General features: G+C 31.2%; 1 protein-coding gene across 1 annotated transcript; it reads right to left on the reverse strand.

Moving 5' to 3' along the window:
• Positions 1 to 4,890: 4,890 nt before the first annotated feature.
• Positions 4,891 to 8,508, reverse strand: LOC105115642 (auxin-responsive protein IAA2-like). Its single transcript, XM_011012587.1, has 5 exons — positions 7,467 to 8,508; positions 6,404 to 6,675; positions 6,170 to 6,317; positions 5,789 to 5,853; positions 4,891 to 5,678 (listed from the first exon to the last, which is right to left on the reverse strand). The coding sequence occupies exons 1-5, from the start codon at positions 7,940 to 7,942 to the stop codon at positions 5,614 to 5,616; spliced, it is 1,026 nt and encodes a 341-aa protein (XP_011010889.1). The 5' UTR covers positions 7,943 to 8,508; the 3' UTR covers positions 4,891 to 5,613.
• Between the last annotated feature and the right edge of the window lie 4,274 nt (positions 8,509 to 12,782).

Genomic DNA, 12,782 nt, shown 5'->3' on the forward strand with positions numbered 1-12,782 from the left:
AGATTTTTATTACATCAAAGCATTGTTTTTAAATATTTTTAGTATATTAAGAACATATATTAATTAGAGTTATTGAAACTGAAACATATTATGATCTTTTATTTATTAAAAAAAAAAGTTGTTTTTATAAGTTGAGGTATGAAGAATACATGAAATTAACGTGTAAGTATTTATTAGATGACATGTATATTGAACTGACCCGCATATAAATTTCATATAGAGAGATCACTTTTATCTATAGAAAGACTCCCTTGATAGTTGTGTAAGTGATCTTTAGATTTGATATTATTAAATTATCTTACATATAAAATATTATGATTTAATCATGACCACACGTTGTCCTAATCAAGGGCAACAAAGAAGCAAATATTGTATATAACATAAACTATATGAATATATTTGAGTAATTAAAAGTAAAGATCCATCATCCTAGGTAAATTAATTGAAAGTAAAGATCCATCATCCTAGGTAAATTAGAAAAAAATATTACATTTGTTCTCAAGTAATATTGATTGTAAAATTCTTGGCCAAGATGAAACGAGACTTGAAAAGAGTCATTAGGACATTCTTGATGAATGAATAGTAATTACATCGAGAAATTAATCATTGAAAGGCTAAATCAAATCACTTATGACTTTTCCAATATGTGAGGGATTATGACATGTTGTTAAACATTATACTTGATCTTTAAATATAAATCAATCAATTATTGAATTGATAATAAATTAAATTATTTAATTTATTTAATTCCATTTTATTTAGGATTATGATTTATATTTGGATCAACTTATTAAGAAATCTAATGGGTTACACACATAAGAACCATTGGTCAAAACTAAAATGAGATGATTAATTTAGTGTAACTTGATTGCAAATACATATAAAAGAAGACATTTCTCATACATCTAGGTATCTTAGTTTTCATATCAAGATCTTTCTCTTACTTTTTTTTTTTCATATTTTTATAATATTTAAGTTTTATTTCATGTTATATTCTTAATGATCTCTTATTCATACTTATCATTTTCTTTAGTATACTTAGTTAATTTATATCATAGCTATATTCTTATCTTATTTAGTTATATTTTTCTTCTTCATTATGTTTAGTTAAGTTTATTTTCTCCAATGTGAAAAGGTTACAATAATAACATAAAAATAAGTATAGTACAAACTCAATATGGACTTTAATGTTTATATTCAAGAAAGTTACTATTAACATGTTTTATAATTATTATCTTATTCATTTTTAATACCCTATTTGTTAAGTGTTGTGTCTAAATTTGTGGCGTACAACTCTTGGCTCAATAAATACTTGATTCTTTCATGGCCTACTTATGGATAATTGATACTTGTGCTATTAAAGAAACTCAATTTGTTATTGATATAAGTTAGTACTATGAATACTTGACAATATTTATAAGTATTGACATTACTTAAATAAGATTATTAATATGATCATATTAATAACTTAAAATGAGCCATCAATGATTAATTATACGATTGTAATATCTTTTATTTGTATTTTCTAGTTGAGTAATAAAAAGAAGACTATACTTATTTTAAATACCTTTTGTGAGTCATCTAATCCTGATAATTGTTTTATCTTTATTTAATCTTTACATTAATATCACATCTCAAAATTATCTTAAACTATGTCTTTTTTTATTATTATTATCATCTATGGTTCTGTATCCTTAACCTCCCTATCAATTAATATAACTATTGCCGGATTATTTATTACTTTGACACTCCTACATTTGAAAGAAAACATCAATCATTTGATCATATCAATTTTTAGGCGTTGTTACTATAGAAGTAAGTTACTTTACAAATTATAATTTTTTTCTTATATCTTTTATTTTATCTAATTTTTTTTTTAACACTTGCATGAGTGTTTGGTTATGCATATTAAGTGGTAGATTTTCTAGAAAATCTTTATCTTTTTTAAAAAAACATGGATGAAAAAGATAACCAGTCATTTCATAATAATAATAATAATTGTCTTAGAATACTGAGAGGCCATATGAATTGTGCAAACTACTATAAATACTTTTCTATGAACTTTTTTTTTTTGTAGAAGATGCATCGTAATAATATTTATATCGAAGAACTTTTTATTTTTTACACCTCTTTCATGGACATCTAATACAGTTTCCACTAATATTCTTCGAAAGAGATAATGTATAATTAATAAAACCTTCAACCTTATTTCAATAATCCATCTTGCGTAACCTGTCGGGCAAAACTCGATATATTTATAAACAATCATTCATTACTTATATAAAACATATATAAAATATTGATTGTAACATATATATTGATTAATAATGTGAAGTAAACAAATTATTGGCTCCTAACTAATTAGTTGTCATTAAATATATTTAAATAATACATTTTAATCATTACCAATTTTCTCTAAATTTACTGAAATTTTCAACTCAATAATAAAATTGATAAAACATAAAACGCATCCATAAAATAACCTATTATTTCTTTCATTATAACATACCTATGTTAAAAAATCAAAATCAATTTCATCAAATGAGAAACAAATACAATTTTTTAAAATCTCAAACAAACTCTAACATTTACAAATCATACATTCTTACTACAAATTTCTCTAGGAAAAAACTATATAACAAGTAAGCACATAAACAAACTACATATACTACACAAAAATGCAAAATAATTAACATAAAAAAATGGTTACAATAAAAAAAAATGGGTAGGTTTTCTTATTTGATGTGGAGAATCTTTTAAAAAAATTAAACAAGAATAGAAATACTGATAAACTGAATATTAGAATGATGGGGTTTATGATTATAAGAGTTAGATTTGTAATAACATTAGAGAGGAGGGTATTGTTCTTTGCATAAAGAAAAAGAGATAAGGGAGAGAGAAAAAGAGGGGTCAAGTTATTGATTATAACTTTAATATTACTAATGAATTTATTGATGAAAATTAAAGATACTAAGTGATCATTGGTAATTTCATTGGAATTATTGACATGTTGGATTTGCTAAAGGAATTAATAAGGGAATAACTGGTCATTTTTTTATTTTTTGGATTCCACCAGTGATTCTTTTAGTATTCACTAACAAAACTTTTTTTGTCAGTTATTATTGATATAATTTTCTGTTGATAAATGTTATCATAATTTATTGATGACTATTTTTTTATTTTTTGGATTCCACTAGTGATTCTTTTAGTATTCGCTAACAAAACTTTTTTTGTCAGTTATTACTGATATAATTTTCTATTGATAAATGTTATCATAATTTATTGATGATATTTTTTATGTTCGTATTTGGTAATTTTATGGTGTTGGGTTTCCTTCATTCTTAATTCCCTTACCATGCTTGTTATTTATATAAGTCTCTCTATAGTTTTTATCAAGCACCACAAGTATCGTTTTCTCAATTGACTGACAAGTTACAAGCCATTGGTTTTATAAAAAGTAAGGTAAATCATTCACTTTATTTTTATAACCATAGTTCAAACATTACTTATTTCTTGATTGATGTCAATGGCATAATCATAATTGGAGCTAATTTATCTTTCATTAATCGAGTTATAAGATTGTAGCAAAAAACTTTTGTAGTAAAGATGTGGGTGAACTTAATTTCTTTCTAGGCATTAAAGCTATCCAAGATAATCATGGTCTTTATTTATCTCAACAATGATATATTCTAAATCTTCTTGTTTGTATTAAAATGGACAACACAAAGTCTTGTCTTCAACCTAACAGCCTTTAACTGGATCTGATGGTATTTCATTCCATGATCCTTATTTTTATCGAAGCATTATCAGAGGACTACAAATCTGTCTTTTACCAGACCTAAACTTAGCTTTACAATCCATAATGTTAGTAAGCATATGAAGAATTTCATGGTGGTATACTAGGTAGCTGTCAAACGTATATTACAATATTTAAAAAACAAAATTCATTATACTTTATTGATACAACTAACTATTATTCTTCAACTTCAAATAATCAATGTATATTGAGCATCAAGTCATGATACTGAATGGTTCATTAGTGTTTACCATGTTTATTTGATTACAATTTAATTTTATAGATTGTAATCAATAATAAATTGTTGCTCGTAATATCATAAAAACATAATACAAGACCCTTGTAAATGATGCTATAAAAATTTAGTAATTTAATGGATTAAATCTTTGCTAACTAACCTTCATGTTCCCGTTGTTCAATCTCTCATTCTTTGATGCGACAAAATAGGAGCAATTTATTTATTTAATAATTTATTATTTCATACTCAAACAAAACATATTAAAATTAATTTTTATTATGTTTATGATGAAGTGATATGAGGTCAACTTCTTGTCAAACTTATCTCTACAAAGGATCAATATCTAGATGCACTCACAAATCGCTGCCCTCTATTCAATTTAATTTTTTGTGTGATTATCTCAGGATTCGTTCCTAACCTTTTTGATTGAGGAGGCATGTAGAAGAACAAGATTCTTCAACAAAAGAGTCTCCAACTTTATAATCTCATCTACAAAAGAGTCCTCATTCGCAAAACACTCCCCTGCTTCAGAAATTCAAGACACCTTCAAGATACTCCACAACAATAGACTCCGCATCTTTAGAAAAATAGCTCAGACTTTTTAAATCTTGAATTCGCATGAGGTAGAGGCTGCTAAATAGGATACCGGTTAGAGTCTATGTTCCATTTAAAATTCTTGCATGCACATAACTTATTAGTTGACAGAAATCAAGATATTTAGACTTATAAGAAACTTGGTCTTTCTCTACAATTAAGAACAGCGGGAGCACACAAAGTCAAACTCACCGGAAAATGAAAAATATTACAGAAAGGAAAAATCTATAAATCCTAAGAGAAGCTACAACACAAGGGTTCGTTTTATGCACAAAATGGATAGCACAGAACAAGACATCATATGATGACATGAAGTTGGCCCAGTCCAGCAAAAGATCCACTACAAACTTTGTAGTTGGACTTGATAAGATTATGCACATAACATTCTTAGTATTTACATAACAGCCATAGTAATTTGCACCAACAACATTATTTTAGCATACAGACTGCTTGATCTTCTGACTTGTCACAAAGGCCACTAGAATCCACTGCATTGAAAGATTCACTTCCTTGCATATGAACCAGTTGTCGCACCATTAGTTTTTATATTATGTTGACTGCACAGAATCTCCTACCTTCGCTTGAACCACCTCTCGTTTTGATGAACACTGGAGGAATTAAACCAATCTTGGTTGAACTCTCAAGATTTCTAAGTCCCATCAAGGTCTTGAAGAAACCAGGCTGAAAGCGGACACATTTATATACATCACAAGGTAGTTGTTAATGCATTTCTGCATCAACGAATTACTTATTCTATAAGGGTTGAACAGACTACTTATTTTACGAAGCCTGAGGTTTGACCCTCCAAGGCTCCGAGTAGTGGCAGACGGGGGAAGTTTGCATTTTTCTTCCTCAGCATCATGAACTAAAGGACTCCGAACTTTTAATGTAAGGATTGCCACTAATTTAATATGGGAAACTTAAAAGTCAGGTTTCATTCTATGGAAAATTCTCCACTTCAAGATTTCACTCTCCATTAAAAGCCTCATCTTCCGATTTCTACTGCAGAACTAAGTGGTGTCTTTTCTTGCTTATTGTTACCAACTGAAACTGCAAATGGCCAAAGATCCACTATAAGTCTTAAAAGTTCTACAGCGCAAAAAAGGAAAAGGAAAAATCATTGGACAGTTATCAACTTTATAAATTGAAAGTAAACGCACGTTGTGGAGTGGAAATCTCAGTGCTCTTCAGTACACGCAATCTCTTCGCTGTTGATACAAACATACTGCAGGAAACATAAACTTCCTTAGAATCAGAAATAGAAGATAGAATTAAAGCTGTCACAATGAAGGCTTGAATGATTGTTGAAATCTCCAAGCAACAGCTATTGACGACAATAGGTAATCATTAGTCAAGTAACAGTTTGTCTTTGTACAATTCTGATTGTATCGATGATCTCAGATTGAAATATCTCTTTCAGTCTTCATTATTAGACAGATAATTTTAACCCGTTTATAGTAATGGTTAAGGTTTTAGTTATGTCATTTTGAAATGATCTAATACACAAAATCTACTGACAAGGGAGGTACACAGAAACTTACTGCCATGGAACATCCCCAACAAGAATACTATCTCCTTCATTGTCCTCATAAACGAGAGTGTATTCCCCACTTCCAGAAACTGAACCTGCATTTGCGTTTGCTTCTTTCACCTTTTTTTCATTCCTAGGATCAGCAGTTTCTCTTCGAGCTAAAACAAGAAACTAACAAGTAAATAACCTGATATTTGAGGCATAAACACAACGCACATAGACCATGATTGTCTTTTTATCTAACCTGAAAGAAGACCTCTGAAGAGTTCATCTATGGCAACAGAGAGTTTCTCGTAACTGTCATAGGCATTGAGGTTTATTTTTCTTCCGATAGGGACTCCTTCCATATTGATCTTTACAAACAAGTCATTTCTGAAACTGTCAGGTTTCAAGCTACTCCCTTCCTTTGGAGTTTTATTTGGTGACTCAGATACCAGCTTTGGAGTACTGCTACCTGCAAGGTTTTTCCTAAACGACCGGATTGGAGGCCACCCAACTACTGGTGCAAGTGCAGCTCTGCTTATTTTAAATAAACAAATTCATAGAGCAGAAAATAAACATCAGATTTTTGCCAAAAATAAAATTCAACTCAGCATGGATTTTTATTCCTAGCAAAACATTTCAATTTAAATATTAGCATAAGATTACTCGACATGGAAATATATGCCTAGGTAACTCCATGATAAATTTGGTGGGTGTGAGGAAATTCATAAGCTACAAAAGTTAAAATGCTAGGAATTGTGCATGGCTGCTTTTATAACTACCATTCATTACTACAAGGATGAAATGAAGCAAAATTCACCTAAAAAAAGATGCCTTTTGCAAAAAGAAAAATGTATTAACTTATATAGTTCTTCTGCAGTGATATGAAACACAGATTACTTGATTAAATGGTTGAATTGTCAATGCATGACTGTTAGAGGCAACCTGCGGACTAGATACTTACAGAAACAAATTAATATGTGCGTGGTGAAGATCTTAAGTTCAATTGTAGCCAAAACCTTGTTAGAATGTCAGGATATCATGAACTGGGCCATTTTAAGGTATTCTATCAGCATCCTATAATGATACCATTCTGTACTTGGGCCACAATTATCATGGTATGGACAAAATCATTTCATCTATAACAATTACTTGAGTAACTTCATTTTGATCATAGAGAATCATATGAATGTACTGTGCTGCCTTTTTCTTTCATAATGCTCTAGTTTTGTTTCATGATGGTAAATCAGCAAGTAAAACTGGAACAGAGTGATTATGATCAATTTCCACCGGCAGGAAGAACAGATTGAGAAAAGCAGGATAACCTTTTATGACAGCTATCGGTCCCACCTCTGGTAGCAGGAAATGAAACACTAGAAGAGGTAGAACATGCCATCTTATCTGGGTACTGTAATTCTTCAACTTTAGAGCACTGGAGAAATGAAGGCTTAGGCTGCAGTAACTCCTTCTGGGTCTCCCTGTGAAAAGTCGAAGAACGCAAGGGGTTACTTAACCATGGAGAAGAGAATACCTCCTCAGCTCCTTCCTCATAACCTGAGAACTTCTTGCATTGCTTTTCATCTGTATCTGTAAACCAGTAACCCTCTGATGGTTTTGCTCCAACCGTGTGTTCAAGTACTCTTTTGGCTCCATGAGTAGTGGGATTGGTCTTGTAGACAAGGGATATTTCTCCTGGAGGACCAAGCCTCAACTCTAGCTTTTTGTCCTCTGATGCTTTGTGGCTTTTATGCCATTCTTCTTTCTCAGATGTCATATTGAAGCCCTGAATATATTCCTCCATCTTTCTTTACCAGAAAATAGAGCTGAGCAGACAAACTTGAGAATATTCTGCTTCAATCCTTTCTCAGGAGCTGACTGTTCAAGTAGGAGGTAAACAATGATATAACTTGCAATGAAAGAGGCAAATTGCAAAAGGAAATGAGAGGGGAAGCAATTCACAAGACAATAGGAGAAATTAAGATCTCGAGTACTAAGGTTTAGGCATATAGATTCCTCCACTCCTATACAACTACTTTCTAAAGCTAGCCTAAAATTTATTCTAATTTTCCTGAAGAAGGGGGAAAAAAGGAGTACCAACAACCTGGAAGGACAAACTCGACTCTAAGAAGGCAACACAGTATCGTATGGCAAGCTACCTAGGGAGTTATAAAGCAAGTTGGCATTTTGACTCTGCTCAACTTTGTCTTCATTTCCACTAAATGGGGATAAGATAAAGACTGAAAGGATGGAGCAACAAGATGCAAATGCACATAAATTTCTTGACCCCAAACTACATAATAATTTTATTTCAAGGATTTGGATTTTGTTTAGGCAACTTTTATATTCCGAGTTCATATTTCTTCCCCATGAAATCGTAAGCAAAACAAGCGTACAATTTTACGTTGTTGGGCTTGACAATAGTGGAAGTTTGCTTGAACAAGAAGCCCTCTCGTGGGACACGGGAAATGTTTTTATGCTTAGAATGAGAGAAAACAATTTATAGAGTAAATGGTTGTAGGAAAATATCAAGTCTTAAAATATGTTTCTTTTACGTGATACTCTAAGATATTCATGAATCTTAATTATATTGGCTCATCTCAAATAAAGAGAGCAATATACAAGTGATCGGTAAAAATATTAGAATGTATCATCGGTTGTAGTATCTAACGTTGTTATTGGTGGAGAGCTTCGTAAAAGGTCAATGATGTGTCGGTGATAAATAGTTATTTGTGATAAAAAAGAGTTTGATTTGCATAGAACCGGTTATGTGTGTTTGCACTACAGTCATTGGCAAAAAATGTGGCTCAAAGAGTTTGGTAATAAGGACACGGAAAAGGTTGGCGTACATAGATAGTGGCAGCATCGCATTTTAACTCCTTAAAACTCGGAAAAATATTAGCTTGTTGAAAAAAACAAAAATGAGGGCAAAAAACTAGTGGGGGTAGGCTGAGAGAGTCACTGTTTGGGCCTAGGCCCAAACAATATGGTTCATTTTCGGCTAACATTGTTAGCCATTCGGCTAGCCATCTGTGACTACAATTTCTAGCCATTCACGGCTAGAGCTTCTTCCTTGTGTACCATTATTTCCTAATCAAATTTTAAACAAATCATCATAAGTATTACGAAAGATATATATATTTCTTATAGTCTACTTTTAAATTTGAATTCCAGGGATGCACAGCTAAACTGCGTTATAGATGGCAATATATCTATCAATAATGCACTCAAAAAACAATAGACAGATGTCCAAGACGAAGCATTGCTGCTATCCTATTCAAGAAGCAGCGTCCAAACCTCCTATGATGGTCCCTTCATAGCAGACTGACGTTGACATTACGAGCTTTAGTATTCCTTTTTCCAGCAATATTCTGTTAATGGTTTTTTGAATGATGCCGCCTCTCATCTCATTGTCAAGCTTCTATCAAATAATGCTCTTTACTCCTCAGCCTACCATAAGTTTGGTCTCTATAGGACCCGTATGAGGCAATTGAATGGCTAACTTTATGTCTCTTAAATCTTAATCATAACAAACAGTAAAATGCTTTTGACTTTTGATCAAGCAAGTAGCTAAAAAAAACGTGTGGTAGTGACTCCTTATCCCTGTTGGAGACGACTTACAAGCTACTAGTCTAATGGTCCATCCGCAAGTAAACCCTCTTGGCTGCTAGGGAAATGTCTCAAACACATGCAGCAGCTCAAGAGTAGAGTTCCCACTTCACCATCAACTAGCTTGCCTGCCCCGTAACAAGTTATTTTAATGTGGCATATAGAATTGTGCATGCCATGCTAGCTAGTAGTATACATTGGTGAGAGTAAATTAGTGAAGGATCCATCATTAAAATTGTTGAAACTTTCATCTTTTCAGGCATGCTTTTGCCACCCCGAGCTTGATGGGTGCGGGAGGTAAGCCTGCCAGGTCTTGAAATGCAGGAGCCAGATTTTGTTCTTTTTCAAAGGAATCAACGGGATTGTTCAATGAATTCATTGAACAAAGATCAAGTCATCCATTTCATCATTAGCATCACAACACTACATGCACCGAGCATCTCTTGTGGCTTGCGGACCCCTACATCCCACTTACTTAGATATGACAGAAAGCTGCACTGACAATTCCCCTCTTCACTTTCGGGGTTGCCCTTTTACCTTTCTCCTTTTTATCGCCTTTCCTTTCAATTCTAGATTGTTATTATCAATACAATGTTGCCTACCTACGTATCTATCCCTCTCACTTGTGCAAATTGCATGCTTGGTGTTTGTGGCCGTGATAATGGTTTAAAAAGGAACAGTAAGGTTCATGTGTCTCTTCTTGATTGCACCTGCAAAATCTGCGAGCATACCCCCTAAGCTACAAGAAAGATACACAATCTTTAGAAATAGTGGAAAGCAAGATTATGATATGGTGATAATTACAAACCTCAAGCTGATTGCCTTGTTCATCATGATTATTTGTTTTAATAAAACTATAGTTTTCTTTATATGTGTTATCTAAAGTTGACTAAAACTCATTTTCGCTTAGATGTTGGGTTGTGTTTTTGCAAAAATTAACAAAAAAACAAAATATATTATTATTATTTTAATATTTTGGAATTGTTTTGATATATTAATATTAAGAATAATTTATTAAAAAAACATTATCCTAATATATTTTCAAATAAAAAAACCTTAAAAAAAAAAACAATCTACTGCTTTAATAAACACTTATCTAAATCAACATTGACACACGACTGAACGCATTGTTTTCATATCTCAATCATTTCAAAACCAGATGGAGGATTAAATATTGTTTCCCTTTGAATTGTATGCCAACTTGTACAGGGAAGATGTTGTCAGCAACAGGGGCGGGATGTGGGGGGCTTGCAAGGAAAAAACAATTTCTAGTTCTTTTTTATATAAATTAGATTTTTAACTTTAAAAATAAAAAATTTTGACTTTTAGCCCCCTAAAATTGTCTCTCTAATTTTACCATCCCAAAATAAAATTCTTAGCTAGCAAGATATTTAAGGAGAATAAACAGCAAAACATGACCTAAAGCTAAAAGTAGAAGAAGAATGAATTTTGGTGTGCAAGGAAACCTTTTTCCATAATAAAATTTCAATACTCTCAGGTATGTTCAAATTCTTTGTTTTAAGGATGTTGTTAGACTTGCAAATGAAGAGGATCAAATAAATGTGAAGCAATATCATTTTATTTTAGCTAAATGATTCAAAACTATCATGAATTTTTTAATCAAATAGTTTCTAAATCTTAATTTATTTTATTGAGAAAATTAAAGGTTATATCATGAGTTTATAAATCATGACACTTTACAGGATTACTATTTATTCTGAATAATAACTAAATAACCTTTACAAAGTTAAAACATTACTAGAAAATTTATGAATACAAATAAAATCACTGACATACATTTCCAGAAATATTCCATCGGTATTTTAAGGTGATATAACTAACTGAATTGATTTCATCGCCAACTCCATAGGTATTTACCAATAGAAATAGTCTGTTGGTAAAAATCGAGAGAATCCCAATCGAAACAAAAAAAATTTAAAAAAAATAATGATGATGTGTAATTTTTTATGGATGTTTTTACCAACAGAATTATAATTGGATTCAAATAAAAAAAAGTTGTATAGTGACATGTCACTTATACCAATATATTTGCTGATGTATTGACAGACAGAAACATTCTGTCAATAAATCCATCAGTAATAATTAATATATGAACTGTTTATCGACCTTTCTCTCCACTATTTCTCCTTCTTCCCCTCTGCAACTAGAAAAACCCCCTCCTCCCCCCTAAATCTGCAACTAACACCCCCCTCCCTCATATCACCCCCATCCTTTCTTGATTTTTCCAGTCACATCAGCAATTTATTATGGACTTTTCATTTTAAGTAAGTAAATTGATCATTTTTTAATTTGAAAATAGTTTTAAAATGTTAATTTTTTTATTGCATAATTTTTGTAGTATATATATTTTGTTTGGTTATTTACTTGTTTTATTATTTTTTTCTCAAACAAACTTGTTGTATAAATACATGATTTTGTACATGTTATGGTTTGTTTTAGATTTTATAAATTATTTAAACTTATATCAAATTACTGACTTAGGTGTGTTGTGATGATATAAATAACGGCTTGTTTAATGGGTCCGTTTTATATTTAATCAATTTTATTACGATGTTGTAATTTTCATAAATTAATGTGTACAAATTTGTATACATGTAGATAATTGATAATGAATTAAGAGAAATATAAAAGTAGGTTGATTATTACTTAACATAGTTAATTAATATATATTGTTGTCCTCATTATTTGATATATATAGGTTTGATAAAAGTCATGGATGATTGTTCATGGATAAATCAAGATTCATCCCAAGGATTACATAGGATGGATATTGTAATAAGGTTCAAGGTTTTATTAATTACGCAACATTTATTTCAAGAAATATTAGTGAAAACAGTATTAGGTTCATGCAAAAAATGTAAAAATAAAAAGTTTCTCGATCTAGATATTGTAACGATGCATTGACACGACTAAAAGAATGATATCTTCTCCCAAGTGCAGGAGTGTCGAAGTAATAAATAACCCGGTAAGACCGGGGTCGAACTACAGGGAGGTTAATTGTACAAATTATAAAC

The sequence above is a fragment of the Populus euphratica genome, unplaced genomic scaffold (assembly GCF_000495115.2).
Source record: "Populus euphratica unplaced genomic scaffold, PopEup_1.0 scaffold738.1, whole genome shotgun sequence".
In the NCBI taxonomy this organism is placed as follows: domain Eukaryota; kingdom Viridiplantae; phylum Streptophyta; class Magnoliopsida; order Malpighiales; family Salicaceae; genus Populus; species Populus euphratica.